Source organism: Pongo pygmaeus, chromosome 23 (assembly GCF_028885625.2).
Source record: "Pongo pygmaeus isolate AG05252 chromosome 23, NHGRI_mPonPyg2-v2.0_pri, whole genome shotgun sequence".
NCBI classification, from domain to species: Eukaryota; Metazoa; Chordata; class Mammalia; order Primates; family Hominidae; genus Pongo; species Pongo pygmaeus.
The window spans coordinates 36,642,369-36,659,960 of NC_085931.1; the positions used below are offsets into that span (position 1 = coordinate 36,642,369).

Below are 17,592 nucleotides of genomic sequence, written 5' to 3' on the forward strand. Positions count from 1 at the left end.
CTGTGGGGAGGGGACGCCATGGGCAGGGCCAATGGACCAATGCATTTCCATTGGATTTCATGTTTGTTGAGCACCTACTAGGTAGGGGAAGGACTAGTCTTTCTGTTTGAGGGATGGAAATAAAGCCCGAATGGCTGGTTTCGAGGTGGAGAGATGGGAGAAGATGAGGGTGGAGAACAAGGTGTGGTCAGCTCACTAAGGGTTTGTAAACGAGGGTTTTTATTCTCAGACCCTTGGGAAGCCGTGGAGTGGCTTAGGCAGGGGGATGGCATGATTTGGCTTTAAGAAGCTCAGCCTGGATGAAGGTTGGGGAGTGAGTGGGAGAAGGGAGAACCAAGGGGAACCTATAAAAATCACCAGGTGATAGGTGGTAGTGGGAAGTGCTAGTGGAGACGGGGCGAGGTGGACAGATTCAGGGGCTAGTTTACAAGCTGAGGTGATAGCATGGGCCCTAAGAGAAAGACAGAGACCAGCAGTGGCTGCTAGGATTTTGGCCTCAGCAGCTGGAAGAATGAGGACGCTTTGAACTGCCATGGGGGAAAAGCAGGAGGACTTTGTACTGTACCTGCAAGGATGTGATCTGCCAGGTCCCAAGTCTGCAGCCTCTGTGCATCCTTGGGAGCTCTCTAAGAGCAGCTGTCCTTGAGACAGCAGAGTTTGGGGTTAACGAGTAGAAGTGTTGTGAGCTGTGATTTCGGGGCCCATCTCTTGGAGCTCCTTTGTACCTTTGGAGCTGCTTCCACCTTCCAGAGACTTCAGCGTGAGAACTGATGTCACTTGGACCCCATTGGCCCTCTATGTCTCCTTTCAGGTTGTGCTCTGGTGTGAACTGTGGTTTTGTTGAAGATTACCTCTCCTCTTTGACATGCACACACATTCCCAGAAGCATACACACACATGCTTGCACACACCACACATATGCACAGCACAACTTGTGTATGCACACATGTGCACAGATACACACCACAGAATCACACACATGAACACACACATGCACAGACACTAGCACACACATACTGCAAGCATGCACACCACACACACAGCTATGCATGGCACGTGTGTGTGTAAACATGTGCACAGATATATATAACACATGCACATACCATACAACTACATACACATGCATAGGCACAAGCACATGTGTGCACACATATGCACGGGCACAAACACCACACACATACTTAAGGATGGGTGCATCACACACAGGCACAGACACATGCAGTCACCACTTTGTGAGTCTGAGTTAACCTCTCAGGCTGAGGTCTCAAGAGTAGACATTAAGCAGGCAGGGGACCTTCAGGCTTAGGAGAGATGCTGGGAGGCTGTGGGTTGCCTAGCAACAGCCCAGGTTGGGGGTGGATTCAGAGGAGGGGTGGGAAATGCTTTCAGGGCTGCAGTGGGCTGCCTGGAATGTACAAGCAGAATTACTCCTCCAGGCACTAGTGCGCACTGATTTGGAAACTGTGTTTTCAATTTTTTAGATGGAACTAAAACTTAAGGGACGGAATTTGTGATCTGACCCCCTACACTCCTCACTCTGCTTTGTTCAATGCACCCTAATCAAGGCTGGGGATTTTAATGGGATGCACATACGTGCGTGTGTGTGTGTTTGAGCAAAATCAAGTCCACAACTGTAATTATAGTTTTTGAGCCTTTATCTTCCTCCTAACATTCTAGGTAGGCACTTCTCCAATCTCATTCAGTATTCTTCATACCTGACTTTAAGCATTCCTTTGTATGGGTAGACTACAAATTACCTAACCCATTTTCTATTGTTGGTCACTCAAGTCATTTCAAAAAGTGATTTTTGCCAATTTAATCAACAATTGGAAGAATCGATGTCCCCAGAAAGCTTTATTTCTCTGAATATTTCATTAGAATAAAAGCCTAGGAATGAAATTACTAGGTCCCAGTATACAAACATTTTATGGCTTCTGATACAAAATTGTCAAATTTCTCTCCAGAAAAAGGGAATCATAAACATTTACTGAGTGTCTACTATGTGCCAGACACTGGCAATTTAAAGGTCAATAAACCCAGGGACAGCGCCTATCTTCAGGGCACGCCCAGCCTCATGAAGGAGACAGAGGTTAATAAAATAACTATACTAGAAAGATGATGCTATGAGAAGTGCTATTAGAAGCAACATAGAGCTGGGAATTGGCCTAGAGGTGGTGATGGTGGTAATCAAGGAAGGCTTTCCTGAGGAGGTGACATTTGGGCTGAGTGATGAGCAGGAGATCACTCTGGGGTGAAGGTAGGGCAGGTTGCATAGGACGCTGTAGGCCCTGATAGGACACTTAGACTTTGTCCTAAGAACCTGGGGAAATAATTTCAGCAGTGGAGGGATGTGGCAAGAAAAGAAGGATTTTCTAAATTGAGTGGTCCCTACTGCTCTGCAGTGGTGTCCTTGGCCCCAGGCAAGATCCCTAACCAAGAATGCTGATTCTGTCCTCTTTCCCAGGGCTCAAGATGACAGGAGTGGAGTGTGTGGAGGGGATGGCCTCGGGCCTGTACCAGGAGCTCTTTGCGGCTGTGGTCTCACTCATCAACAGGTAACGGAGCCTTTTCCTAGGCACACAGTTGGCCTCTTGCAGGTGCACAGATGAATTCACATACCGGGCAGTTGAGCAAAGTGGCAGTTTTTGAGCTGGTGAGAGGGTTTCTAAGGTGGACAGTGCTGGGTTTAACTGCTACCTTGGCCACCCACTGGCTGTGTGGTCGGTAAATCAGTTCACTTCTCTGATCTCCCTTTCCTCATGTGTACAATAGCTCTCTCCCCAAGGACTGTTGTGAGGATTAAAAGAAATAATGAATTTAAATAACTCTTCCTGGCCAAGCGTGGTGGCTCATGCCTGTAATCCTAGTACTTTGGGAGGCTGAAGTAGGAGGATCACCTGAGATCAGGAGTTCAAGACCAGCCTGGCCAACATGGCGAAAACCTGTCTCTACTAAAAATCACAAAAATTAACTGGGCGTGGTGGTGAGCACTTGTAATCCCAGCTACTCAGGAGGCTGAGGCAGGGAGAATTGCTTGAACCTGGGAGGCAGAGGTTTCAGTGAGCCGAGATCGCGCCACCACACTCTAGCCTGGGCGACAGAGCAGGACTCTCTCAAAACAAAACAAAACAAAACGAAACAAATTCTTCCTAAGAATGATTGTAAAAATACCAATAATAAAATCTAAGTACTTTTGAGTGTCTACTAAGGGCCAGGGATTGCGCTGATTGTTTAACCTGCTTTGCATCATTGAATACTCACATGGGCCCGTTGTACAGAGGAGACTAAAGCTTGAAGGGGTAGAACCGAGATGCAGACACAATGCCGCATTCTCATCTCATACTTTCAGTTCCCCTGAATAGCCCAGCACATTGCTCTCATCCATTTATTTTTCAAAATTGTCTTGCTGGGGATGGGAGCAACATGGTAGAAATTTGGAGTGGGCTGGGATGTCCCTCTGCTGTGTGTCTGCGGGGCTGCAGGCACCAGGAGCCTCTGTTTTCCATCGTTATGCGCAACGCACTGAGCCCATGCTTGGAAACCCTTTAAGCAGTTTTTTTCAGCAGAGCTAATCCAGAGCCTAGGCAAAGGCTTGCCTTCCTCCTCTGTGAAAGCAGAAAGCTTAATTAGGCTTCTGAAATCCTGTTAAAGGGATGAGGCTGGCGTGTAGCAACAGAGCAGCCGGGTTTCTCCAAGTTGTCGTGGACACAGAATCAACTCCCTCTGATGCTGCTGAAGTAATTACCATCTGAGCCCACAGACATATTATCTAGAAACCAAGGGGATCATGCGTGCTTAGAGAGGGAGTACTGGGAATGGGAAATGAACTGCTGGCGGAGGAAAGTGCCTTCACTAGTGAGGGGCAGCTGCTTCAAGGTTTGGGTTCTCAGAGGCCACGTCTGTGAAATGCCGCATTGATGATCAAAGTACCTACTACAGCATTTATAAGCACCTAGTAGGTGTCTGTCTTGCCGAGAATAAACCGACTTCATCTTCATGCGTGTCTGTGTGGTGGCTGCCCTTATTATCCCCATTTTATAGTTGGAAAACCTTGGCAAACAACAGAAGAAGCAAGGTTCAACTAAGGGCCCTCCAAAGCTCCTAGCTGATCGTACTCATGGTGATGAGAGCAGGTGGCATTTACTGAGCACTAACCACATGGCAAACTTTGCTTTCACAGCCACGGAAGCTTATCACACCCAACCCTCACAACAGCCCTCTGAGCTAGTCACCATCATTAACTGAGACGGTGGCTGAGACAGTGGAGGCTCAGAGAGGTTGGGCAACTCTCCCAAGACACACATCCCCTCTGTCACAGAGCAAGGATTAAAGCCCACATGTGACTGGCTCCAAAGTCTCTTAAGTCCTGAATTTTGATGTGAATAATCCCTGTTCTGTCCACCCCTACAGATTCATCAGGATAATACAAGGATGTGATAGCTTGAAAGAATTTTGTAAACTGATGTATTAAATAAAATAGTTTTTTGATTTTAATAGGCCTCTGAAGAAAGAAAAGGAGGGCCTAGGCTTCACATGGTAGCCAACTTCTGGGTGACCTTAAGCTAGTCATTTTTTTTTTTTTTTTTTTTTTTTACTTTGGACCAGTGGAAGGCAGTTTAATTCCTTTAGTCCTTATAGCTGTCCCTGGGATAAACCTACTCACCCCCATCCTCATTTAACAGTTGGGGAAACCCCTGCTCAGAGAGGTTAAGTAGCTTGCCTGGGGTCACACAGCCTGTAAGAGGTGAGCTTGGTTTTGAAACCAGTTCTGCTGGAGGCTTGGATCAGTGTGCTTCTAGATTCCACGCCATCTCAGACATTCCACCTCTCTCTCCTCTCCCTAGATCCTTCTCCTCCCAGCACCTCTCCATGGCCTCCATCATGGTGGTGGATTCTCCAGGCTTCCAGAACCCCCGGCACCAGGGCAAGGACCGGGCGGCCACCTTTGAGGAGCTGTGCCACAACTACACCCATGAGCGCCTGCAGCTGCTGTTCTACCAGCGGACCTTTGTCTCCACGCTGCAGCGATATCAAGAGGTAGGCCTGGGCTGGAGCAGGGCCTTCAGCAGAGCTGCGTGGACGGTGTGAGGTCAGATGGGAAGGGGTGAGATTCCCATTCCCCAGTAGCCTGCAGCTTCACCCTGTTTGGTTCACCAGAGAACAAAGCCCTTTCCCCGGGCCTGGTGCCCCAGACCTCTGTTGCTCCCTCCACAGCCCAGCCTCCCCCTGCCACCTTCTGAACCCCACAGCCCAGAAGCACCAAGGAACTCGGGCTTCCCCAGGCCTTGCTTCCACAGCTGTCCTTTCTTTGGGATGACTGCTTCATCCTCTCCCACTTCACTTAAGCAGAAGGCTCCTCCAAGAGTCAGTCTGCATCTGCCCAAGGGGGGAATGCCGTTCGAGTCCTGTGGGTGGGTGGAAGCAGTGGGCTCCACACTCCTCTGCAGCACAGCACGGTGAGTCTCACAAAGTTGAAGGTGCGTGTACCACAAAACCCAGCAATTCCTCTTGTAGGAGGCACCTGAGAGAAACTGTGTGTGAACCAGGAAGCATGTACAGGCATGATCCTGCCAGCCCTTCTTTTCTCATAAAAAAAAAAAAAAATAAGGTTAAGTTGAAATACAAGGTCAGGCACAGTGGCTCATGCATGTAATCCCAGCACTTTGGGAGGCCGAGGCAGGCGGATCACCTGAGGTCAGGAGTTCAAGACCAGCCTGACCAACATGGCAAAACCCCATCTCTACTAAAAATACAAAAATTAGCCATACTCAGGGGCGCACGCCCATAATCCCAGCTACTCGAGAGGCTGAGGCAGGAGAATCACTTGAACCCGGGAGGCGGAGGTCGTGGTGAGCCGAGATTGCGCCACCGCACTCCAGCCTGGGTGACAAAGAGAGACTCCATCTCAAAAAAAAATAATAAAATAAAATAAAATAAAATAAATAAAATTTACAAAGAAAAGTGCATAAAACAGAAGCATATAGCTCAGTGAATTTACCCAAATGAACATACGTGTGTCTCTATCACCCATGTGAAAATGAGAGCATTTTCAGTTCCCCATATGACTCCCAGCTTCTTCCCTGAAGGTGTGACCACTGTTATTCCAACAAGTACCACTGGCAGAATATTAGAAAAGGCCATATTGTTTCATCAGTTGAATAATATAGAATAATAGGTATTGAAGTTACAGTCATTTTTTTGGTTGGCAATAAAAATAAAGCACCAACATAAATGAATCTCAAACAGATGACGCTGATGAAACCTGAGGCCTGATCCTAACTCTGTTGCTTATTGGCTGTGTGGCCTTAGGAAAGGCACTCACCCTCTCTGACCCTCAATTTTTTTAACATGGAAAACAGATAATAATACTTTTGTATCAGTTATGATTTGCCATAATAATGCTGCATAATAAACTACCCCCAAATGTAGTGGCTTAGAAAAAAATCTTTGGTTGTTGCTCACAAGTGTCTGGATGGCCTGGGCAGCTCTCTTGGTCCAGGATAGTTCTTGAGCTTGTGTTCAGATTCAGGTGTAGGTTGGGGTAGATGGCTCTGATGATCTTGGTGGGGCTCGCTCATGTGTGGGATCAGCTGGCCGTGAGTGGATCTAGGCAGGCCTTGTCTGGGGTAACCTTGTCCCTGTTCCACAAATGTCCCATCTCCAGCAGGCTAGCCTGGGCTGTACTTATGGTGCTGGGCAGGGTTCCAAGAGAGCAAGCAGAAGCGTGCAGGGGACCTTGAGGCCTAGACTTGAGGCTTGCACAGAATCACTTCCACTGTGTTCAGTGAGTCACAACAGGTCTAAGGCTGAGGATGGATTCAAGGGGTAGGAAAACAGGCTCCACTTCTTGATGGAGGCACTGCAGTGTCACTCAGCAGAGAGTATGGATATAGGGAAGTGCAGAGAACCGGGGTTGTTTTATGATCATTGTTACCAGACTCCCCAAAGGGGCCGTTTTGAACATTTAATGAACAAGAATAAAGGGTGTAACAGCTACTTTTATTTTTCCCATAATATTTCACTTATTTCTGATTATCAATGTAATACATTTTTAATTGAAACACTGGAAAGTTCATATAAGTACAAAGAAACTAAAGATACAATCTCCTTTAGCCCTGCTATCCAGAGGCAACCACTGTTACCATTCTGGTTTTTTTTGTTTGTTTGGTTGGTTTTTTTTACCATTTTCCCTTTATTATGTTGTCTGTGGATTTTGGATCTTCCTGTATACATGAGTTTGTTGTCTGTCATTTTCCTCACAGTATTACATTATTCACATCACCTCCCTCCACTTACAAATCTTAGTAAACCTGCTTACAGTGGTTAGATCTGATTGTATTCCCTCTCCTATAGACGTCAGGGTAGTTTCTAAGTTTGAGGCTTTGTAAACAATACTGCAATGAACATCTTTGTCCACAGAATTTCCCGGACATTTCTGGTGACTTTTAAAAATTTTTTGTGTTTTAGATGGAGGTTCACTCTTGTCGCCCAGGCTGGAGTGCAATGGAGCGATCTCGGCTCACTGCAACCTCTGCCTCCTGGGTTCAAGAGATTCTCTTGCCTCAGCCTCCCAAGTAGCTGGGATTACGGGCGCCTGCCACCACGCCCGGCTAATTTTTGTATTTTTAGTAGAGACGGGGTTTCACTATGTTGGCCAGGCTGGTCTCGAATTCCTGACCTCAGGTGATCTGCCTGCCTTGGCCTCCCAAAGTGCTTGGATTACAGGCATGAGCCACAGCACCCGGCTTCTGGTGACATGTTTGTCACCTATTATTCCCTATAGTTTACTACTATTATTAATATTAAACTATTATTCCCTATAGTTTACACTTGTTACTATTCCCTATAGTTTACACTTACTACTTCAGCAACTATTATTCCCTATAGTTTACACTTGTTACTTCAGCACCAAACACTCAGCCTAGCACTCATTAGGTTCTCAGTAACTATTTTAAAAGTTTGGACTGAGTTGTCAGTTTCTGATAAAGCTTTCAGCATGATGGCTGACACCCTGCATGATGAGCAGAATGTCATTGGAGTGTTGATTTACAATCTTTCTTCCCACACAAAGGCTAAAAGGTGATGAATAAACAAACAACCCCATTAGCAACTGGAAAAATTAATTAAACGACATTTCTCCAAAGATTCACAAATGCACACGAAAAGAAGCTCACCATCACAAATCGTAAGAGAAATGCAAATCCAAACCACATTGAGACACCACGTCCCACACACTATAATGGCTACTAAAAAAAATAATCAGAAAATAACAAGTGTTGGGGTGACGTGGAGAAATTTGAACCCTTGTGCAGTATTGGTGGGAATGTAAAATAGTGCAGCCGCTGTGGAAAACAGAATGGTGGACCTCAAAACCTAAAAAAATAGAATTCCCATGTGATTCAGCAATTCCATGTCTGGGTATATACTCAAAAGAATTGAAATCAGGGACTCAAACGGGTATTTGTGCACCAGATTGCAGCATTATTCACAATAGCTGAAAGGCAGAAGCAACTCGTGTGGATTGCAATTGACAGGCGATGGACAAGCAAAACGAGATATGCACATTACAAGATACGCACTTACTAGGAAGTATTATTCAGCCTTCAAAAGGAAGGACATTCTGATAAAATGGTACAGGCTGGATGAACCCTGAGGACATTATGCTGAGTTACATAAGTCAGACACAAAACGACAAATACTGTATGATTTCACTTACATAAGCTACTTAGAAAAGTGAAGATCAGAGGCACAGAAAGTAGGATGCTGGGGGAGAAGGAAGTAGGGAGTTAAGTCTCATGGGTACAGAGATCCCGTTTTGAAAGATGAAGAAAGTTCTGGAGATGGTTGGTGGTGATAGGTGCACAACAACATGAATGTACCTTATACCACTGAACTGTATACTTAAAATGACTAAAATGGTAAATTTTCTGCTATGTATCTTTTGCCAAAATTTTAAAAACGACTTTTTTAAAGGGCCAAGAGGTGATGGAAGTCCTCTCCACTTTTTCCTTCTTCAGAAGTTTTCTTCCCCCTTCAGCTCACTAAAAACGCTAACTTTTAAATCCTGTTATTTCCCAGGAAGGTGTTCCTGTGCAGTTTGACCTCCCGGACCCCTCCCCAGGGACCACCGTGGCTGTTGTGGATCAAAATCCCTCTCAGGTAACACAGGGCCCAGCCAATCCAGGCTCTCAGATGCCAGTTGGCCATATTGAAATGCTTGTGGATTTGAGTCTTCAGTCTACTAGTTGTCAATGCCGTCTGCACCTAGAGTCACCCCGGGATCATTGGCAACATGGATGCCTGGGACCCAACCCCAGATTCTGTGTAAATTGGTCTGGGGGTGTGGCCTGTACAGTGGAAATTTAAGAGTCATCAGGTTGAGAACTGCTGCTCTCCTTTATGTCTGAGGCTATGTCTTAGAATAGACTCATGCCTGGGAGCCTCAGGCCCAAGCCAAAGCGAATTCAGGGCTCATGGTCAGAGGCCACCAGCCACTCTGGCCTGGAAAGGTCAGATGTTTGAATGAAGGTGCTGTGCCCGGCAGAGACTGGGGACCTTGAGGACTGGAGAACAGGGGACCATGTTGGGTTCGGGGCCCTGAACTCATCTGGGGGCAGACAGGCGTTAGTTTGAGGGAAACTGAGTCTTTACCTCACTCTCTCCATCCCTAGAACTCACTTTGCTACCCCATATCTGCACCTCTGCTCAACTCAGAACTGTCCGTGGCAATTTCACTTGATTTTTTTTGTCTTCCTCTTCACATTTTAGTACAAAAGTGCTTGGGCCATGAAACCTGCCGTGCTTGGGTCCAGTCTTGGTGACCTTGAGCGTGTTGCTTCACCTCTCTGAGCCTCAGTTTCCTCATTTCCAGAATGGGGATGCTACTTTCTCTGGGTTGCTGTGAATATCAATGAGATATTGCACATAAGGCACCTGGCATGATGCTTGGCACACAGGAGGTGCCCTGCCGGTGGCATCTCTCCTGCCATCTGACACTGCAGGCTGCCCCTGCCCTTTTCTTCCTTCCTTGTCTCCTGCTGACCAGAGATGGCTTGTAAGCTTTCTGTTGGCACACAGTGGGCTGCACCCATCATTGCAAAGCTGTCTCCTGTGTAAGCCCGGCTGGCTGTTCTCAGTGTGTTCTTCTGGTTGGCATCTGTCTAGTTCATTTCCTTCCACACTGTGCTTCCTCACCTGTGCCTCTCCTGAGAAAGGGTGGGCCTGAAGGGCTGATTTAGCAGTGTTGGCTGGGAAGGGTGGGGTAGTCTCCAGGGCCTGTGGCTGCAAACAGCTACCTTCTTTTTTTTTTTTTTTGAGACAGAGTCTCACTCTGTCACCCAGGCTGGAGTGCAGTGGCACGATCTTGGCTCATTGCAACTTCTGCCTCCCAGATTCAAGCGATTCTCATGCCTCAGCCTCCTGAGTAGCTGGGGTTAAGGCATGCACCACCACACCCACCCTTAACAACTATTTTCCGAGGACCTTCTGAGCATGGGCTGGCTATCAGTTTCAGCCCCAATAAAGAAGGCCAAAGTGAAGGATGCCTGGGATCTAGTTCCAGCTCTGCATCTTTGACTGTCCATCCGGGAGACCCTGGATGTGCCCCTTCCCCTCTCCGGGCCTCTGAGGGGTGTGGATTCCTCAGTTAGGGTGACCAACTGTCCTGGTTTGCAAAAGACTTCCCCAGCTTTAGCACTGAAAGTTTCATGTCCCGGGCACAGTAGCACAGTTGGTCACTGTGCATATTGCATTTCCTCTATAACCACTCGGTGGCCTTTTTTTGGTTGTGCCAACTCCTTGTGGGCCCTCAGAGAGGCCCTTTAAACTCCCCAGACCTCTCTAAGTTTCCCATATGCAAAATTACAGGGTTGACTAGATGGTCTCTGAAGCTCGTGGCTAGATTTCAAATTCTACATCAGTTCTCTTGACTCATGTTCACCTTCTTCTCTGAAATGTTCTTTGAGTGCTTTTTTTTTCCTCCCCAAGATTCTAGTTTAAAAAATACAAGGACTTGTTAGAGGAAACGATACAGACAGAATTAATCTTTTCTCGTTTGTGCACAAATAGACCAGCTGCCTGTATGTATCTAGAAATGTGTAATTTCCAGAGGGTTCCCCTTGTTAATACCCACCATGGCCCTCCAAGGAAGGTATTTTCAGTCTCCATTACACAGGAGGAAACGAGGCTCAGAGAAGTGTAGTAAGTTGCCCAGGGCCACACAGGAGGTGAGCACAGAGGCAGGATTCAGACAGCTTGCAAATGAGAGGTTGCTATAGCTTCAACACTGAGAGTCTGGGGTGATTGGGAGCATGGTTTTGGGTAGGCACGTTCTGAGTCCTGACACTTGGGACTTGGATGCTCTCATTCCCCATCGGTGGGAAGAGAAGCCCAAGACAGGCTTCTGATGGGGATCAGGGCCCTTCAGTGAATCCTGGGTCTCCCGCCAGGTCCGCTTACCAGCTGGAGGAGGTGCCCAGGATGCCAAAGGCCTTTTCTGGGTCTTGGATGAGGAAGTCCGTGTAGAGGGCTCCAGTGACAGTGTGGTGCTTGAGCGTCTGTGTGCTGCTTTCGAGAAGAAAGGAGCTGGGACTGAAGGTAAGGAAGCAAGGAGCTGGGGATGGGGCCTGAGTCCAGCCTGGGTGTTGGAATCTGTTATTCTCAGCTGCAGGAAAAGCCCTGACAAGGCTTGCACAGAGGCCCCAACGTGCAGAGGTGAATGTGCGTGAGCCTGTGTATGCTTTCATTCATTCAAGTATTCAGTGAACACATTGAGTAGCTACTATGTGCTGGGTACTGTTCCATGTGTTAGTTAACCAGCCTGGCGTGAGCTAGTCCTCATGGGGAAGGGACAAGCTCACAGCCAAGCACATGCATGCACAATGAGCCTGCAACTGCACTCTGATGGGGCGCATCAGGGTGTTTCTCATTTTTCTGGTAGCCAGTGGGAGATGCGTGCAGATGAATCTAACAGAGAGCCTGGAACACGATGCAGGACAAGTTTGGAGATGGCTTCTAGGCTCAGACTGCAGAGGCCGTTGCTGGTCATGCAAAGGTCTTAACCCTAGAGCAACGAGAAGCCATGAAGGATTCCAGGCAGTGGGAGGCATGATGAGCTTCGTGTTCTGGAAAGTTCCCCGAGGTTGTAGTGTGAAGATATGGTAGGAAGGCAGGTGGCCAGGGTGAGAGAGGAGCTGGCCTGCCCCAGGAGGACAGCTAACGGATGCTGGGCTTAATACCTCAGTGATGGGACAATCTGTGCAGTAAATCACCATGGCACACATTTACCTATATGACAGGAGGTAGAAGCCTCTGGAGGTGTTTAGCAGGTAAAGTCCATAGTACTCGTTGGGAGTTGGATTGGTGGAAGGGGGAGCAAGAGGGGAGATGAAGACGTGAAACCAGAACAAAGTGATCATGAGATTTGGTATCCATAGGCTCCAAGTTGAAGTCCAGTTATTTCTACTTTTCCCTGTGTGATGTGGGGCAAACCTCTTGTAGTCTTAGTTGATGTGCTTTTAAAATGGGGAAAGAAGTCACCCCTGGCCCCTTTCTCTCTAGAATTTCTGCTACGATGATTGGGTAATATTATGCTCATGCAGAGCTTTGTCACTAGGGTCAAGGTGTTGCAGGTTTATTGATGAGGATGAGGATGCTGATGGTGATGGAGAACATGATTCCGGGGTTGGATGATTCCGGGGTTGGGGAGTATTGCATGTACTCCACTCAGAGCAGCATACTCAACTTTATGGATATCCTCTGGTAGGATTCTGTCCCACGCTTGGAGATACATATTCTTATTCAAAAACTGAGTTCCAGAAATCCTTGTGCAAGGTCACCCAGAGGAGAAGGGTCAAAAGACAGATTCAAAACATGGTTTGTCTGGATCTGAGACTTAGATCCCTACACCACTAGGCACTTAAGAAGGCAAATGTACTGGCCGGGCGCAGTGGCTCACGCCTGTAATCACAGCACTTTGGGAGGCTGAGGTGGGTGGATCACTTGAGGTCAGGAGTTTGAGACCAGCATGGCCAACATGGTGAAACCCCATCTCTACTAAAAATACAAAAAATGAGCTGGGTGTGATGGCACATGCCTGTAGTCCCAGCTACTCGGGAGGCTGAGGCAGGAGAATCTCTTGAACCCAGGAGGTGGAGTTTACAATGAGCCGAGATCGCACCACGGCACTCCAGCCTGGACAACAAGAGTGAAATTCCATCTCAAAAAAAATAATAATAAGGCAAATGCACTTAGTGATCTTATCAGTCCCAACCCTCTTTGAGGCCAGGATATGTGCTCACACTCATTCATTCCTTGGTCCATTCAGAAAATACGGATGGAGCACCTAATATGTGGCAGCCACTGTCCTAGCCCAGGAGATGCATCTTCCAGCAGAGAAGAGACAGTAAGGCAGGTGCGTCTGAAAGGAGAACACTGAGGACTGTGACTCTGGTTGAGGTCACTGAGAGAATGAGGCTTGGCAGAGAAGATGTCCAAGGACTAGGTTCTGGGACATTCCTATGTCAAGGTGTCAGGGACAAGGCAAAAAACCAGCACAGGAGACCCAGGTGTGGCCAGGGAGGCAGGAGGGAAAGCCAGGAGAATGTGACTCCCTGGAAGCCACAGGAGGGATCGACCTTATCAAATGTGGCTGAAAGGTCAAGTGAGGTGTGCGCTGGGGAATGACCATTGGATTTGGCCTCGTTGAAGTCATTGGAGACATAGACGGATGCATCTTGATGGAATGTTTCGGGTGATTGTCCAACTGGAACAGTTTATAAGAAATTGGGAGAAGAGCCGCCATCCAGTGAGTGAGCGCCGGCAGGAGCTTCCACCTTATGGTGACCAGCAGAGGCCTCTGTCCGAGACATTCATGGTGGATTCCTGTGCCCACATCAGGACAGGATTGTCTAACCAGTGAAGCAGCAACAGCATCTGATGCCTCCTGCAGCTCTCTCTGGAGCAAGCTCACAGTGCAAATTCCTAAATTATTCCCAGAGAGCTCGGCTCTGCCAGTGACTGGTGCAGAGCTGACTTCTCTGCCCATCATGGAGGCACAGTGCCCGGTGTTCTGGGAGCCCATGAAAATGTTGTTTTTAATTTTTTTAAATTTTAAGGTCAGGGGTACATGTGCAGGATGTGGAGGTTTGTTATATAGGTAAATGTGTGCCATGGTGATTTACTGCACAGATTGTCCCATCACTCAGGTATTAAGCCCAGCATCCATTAGCTATTCTTCAAGATGCTCTCTCTCCTCACCCTACCATGTGCCCAGTGTGTGTTGTTCTCTCCCAGAAAATGTTTTAAATTCTGGAAAGAAAAAGAACTTTTAGGCCAAGTGCAATTCTTTAATATATGCCTATATATTAAATTATACACACACACAAATATATATATAAATATGTATGTAAATATATATATATATACATACATACAGAGAGAGAGAGAGAGAGAGAGAGAGAGAGAGAGAGAGGGAAAGAGAGGGAGTTTCACTCTTGTCGCCCAGGCTGGAGTGCAGTGGCGCAATCTCAGCTCACTGCAACCTCTGCCTCCCGGGTTCAAGCAATTCTCCTGCCTCAGCTTCCCGAGTAGCTGGGATTACAGGCACCTGCCACCATGCCTGGCTAATTTTTTGTATTTTTAGTAGAGATGGGGTGTCACCTTGTTGGTCAGGCTGGTCTGGAACTACTGACCTCAAGTGATCCACCTGCCTCGGCCTCCCAAAGTGCTAGGATTACACACACACAGTCATGTACCACATAGCAGTGTTTCAGGCGACGGACTGTGTATACAAATGGTGATTCCATAAGATGATAATACCGTATTTTTACTGCACCTTTTCTATGTTTAGATATGTTTAGATACGCAAGTACTTACCATTGTGTTATGGTGGCTTACAGTATTCAGTGTGGTCACATGCTGTACAGGTTTGTAGTTTGGAACCATGGGCTGTACCATACAGCCTATGTGTGTGGTAGGCTCTACCATCTAGGTTGGGGTAAGCATGCCCTATGGTGTTCCCACAAGGACCGAATCACCTAATGATGCAGTTCTTAGAACATATCTCCATTGTATAACTGTATGTGTGTGTATATGTGTATGCCTGTGTGTAAATATATGTGTGTGTGTGAACATGTGTGTATATATGTATATGTGTGTCCATATGTGTATGTGTGTATCTGTGTGTGCCTGTGTGTGTGTGCCTGTGTGTGTGCATGTGTGTGTGTATGTCTAGTTGTTTGTATATGTGAGGGTATGTATGTAGTGCATGTGCCTGTGTGTATATATGTGTGTGTGTGCACCTGTGTATATATGTATGAGTGTATACGTGTGTGCATGTGTGTATATGTATGTATATATGTATTAGTGTGTATACGCGTGTGCGTGTGTATATATGTATGAGTGTGTTTGTGCATGTGTATGATTGTGTATATATGTGTATATGTGTGTGTATATGTATGAGTGTGTTTGTATACGTGTGTGTATGTGTCTATGTGTGTGTATATATGTATGAGTGTGTTTGTATATAAGTGTGTGCATGTGTGTGTATGTGTGTATATATATTTTCATGAAGGAAGGTGCCCATGAAAGCAAAAGTGCCTAGGGCCCAGGAAGTTGTGCCACGGCCCTGGCCGTGCTCACCCTGCAGGAGTCCTGGCATTTACTTAATCCTGGCAATGATGGATTTCCCTCCATGCAGGCTGGGGTGTGAGATGTGTCTGCCCCTTTGCTAGCTGGGGAAGGAGAATGAATGAGTGGCAGAAACTGCTAGTTGTGGAGCCCTTGGTTGGAGCCAGGCCTGTGGGCTTCACTGCACCCCAGTTACAGGGAGGTGACTGAGTCCTTGCTGAGGTCCAGTGGCTTCCCAGGGCCCTATAGGCGCCAAGCACAGGGCTAGCACTGAACCTGGGTGGCCTTACTCCAAAGGCCAGTCGGACTTGTGACTCTCCGGGCTGTCAAAGGGACCCCTGTCTCTATGTATGATATGGGCTCAAGAGTGGAGATTTTGGGGAGCAGGGGAGGCATCTCACTCAGATCCAAAAGAAGCCAGGAGAAAAAGCTGGGGAAGCCCAGGCTTTGGGCCCCAGAGCCCTGAGCTGGCTTCTGCTCACCGTTCAACTGCGCCGTTGGCGACTCCTGTAAAGTCCCCTCCCAGTTCTGTAGGACAGCAGTCCTGGTGAAACCCGGGGGCTGTGGTGAGGATGGAGGCACTGTGTGCACGGAGCATTTCCACCTCCCCCTCCTTCAGCTCTCTGCTCAGAGGTCACCCTTTAGACACCTTCCCTGCCCTGTCTGAAGCTGTCCCCCTGGCAGCCTCGCTACCCCATCACAACTCCCTATTTCTTCCTTCAGGGCCCTTACCAGCTCTGTGAAGTTGTGGTTGTTTCTCTGCTTGCTTGCCTGCTTGTTGCCATTCTCCCCACGACCCTGGGTGCTCCCTGAGGGCAGTTGCTCCTGTTCACTGTCTCCCCAGGGCTGTGATCATAACAAGGCCATATGTGCATGTTCCCCTCCCCTCTCCTGTCCCCATCACACAGCTCTCTTTGCTGCTCTTCAAACATAGCATGCACATTCCCACCTCTGGGCCCTGGCATCAGCAGCTCCTCCTGCCTGGAGGGCCCTTGCGCCACATTCCAGCCCAGTGCTACTCATGGACTTTCCCTGACCTCCTTGTAAAAAGCAGTGACCCCTCCCTGCCTGCGATCCTGGCTCCCTCCCTGGTTTTTCTCTTCCCCACTGCGCTGGTCACCAGGGCATGTCCCACACTTGCTCATCAGTCATTTCCCCTTGGGGAAGGCCAGCTGCATGGTGACGGGCGAGGCTGGTCACCTCTGTGGGGACGACACCTGGCACAGCTGGCGGGATGAGGTGCACGGTGAATACTTTTTACCAAACTGATGAATATGTGAAAACTCAGTGATCCAGAATCAATGAAATGTATTATCAAAGGGAATGTTTTTTAGATCCTGCCTTGTAGGCAAAAGAGACGGAAAGTAGGGTTGGAAGCAGAAGGCATATGGTAGGGTGAGGCTGGAGTGGGCAGAAGGGGATTTGGCTAGATTTGTGGCCCCTCCCCTTTATCCATGAGGTCTATGGTGTCAGTCCCAGATATCCCTAGCAGTGTGCTATAAAGCCCTCAGTACCCAAGGGAGAGACTGTGTCCACATCCTTTGCCTTAAACCCCCTGAGAAGACACATTAATTACGACATTTTGGTTAAAAAGAAAAAATAGTTTCTTCCTCTGTTGCTTTCTGGTTGGCTCTGAGTTAATGAGAACATTCAATCATCCAGAACACTTGGGGCATTCTGGCTAACCCAGGGCTCGCTGTTTATGACCTCGTTTCCTTACCTCAGGTACATTTGCTGAGTGTTCCCACAAGGGCCAGCAGGGACTGGGATCAGCTCTCATGGAGCCCAGGCGCAGTAGACAGTCAGGTGACAGGCCCTCATCAACCTCCGAGTGTGACCTACAGAGGCTGAGGGGGCCCTGTCTGGGGTTTCAGGCTGCTGGGGGAGGTGACGGAGCCTGAAGCTGTCAGAGAGATACGCTGGATAAGGCTCCATCTTCCAGAAGTATCCATGGGGCTCCTGAAA

At 47.9% G+C, this 17,592-nt stretch overlaps 1 protein-coding gene across 5 annotated transcripts in view; it reads left to right on the forward strand.

Annotated features, from left to right (window-relative positions):
- Positions 1-17,592, forward strand: part of MYO18B (myosin XVIIIB) — a 318,984-nt gene that overhangs the window by 83,906 nt on the left and 217,486 nt on the right. For all 5 annotated transcript variants that reach the window (XM_054469702.2, XM_054469701.2, XM_054469703.2 and 2 more), the window contains 4 exons: positions 2,465-2,555; positions 4,845-5,037; positions 9,079-9,159; positions 11,448-11,595. In XM_054469702.2, the coding sequence (XP_054325677.2) occupies positions 2,465-2,555; positions 4,845-5,037; positions 9,079-9,159; positions 11,448-11,595 (513 nt within the window). The remainder of the gene's footprint in view (positions 1-2,464; positions 2,556-4,844; positions 5,038-9,078; positions 9,160-11,447; positions 11,596-17,592) is intronic.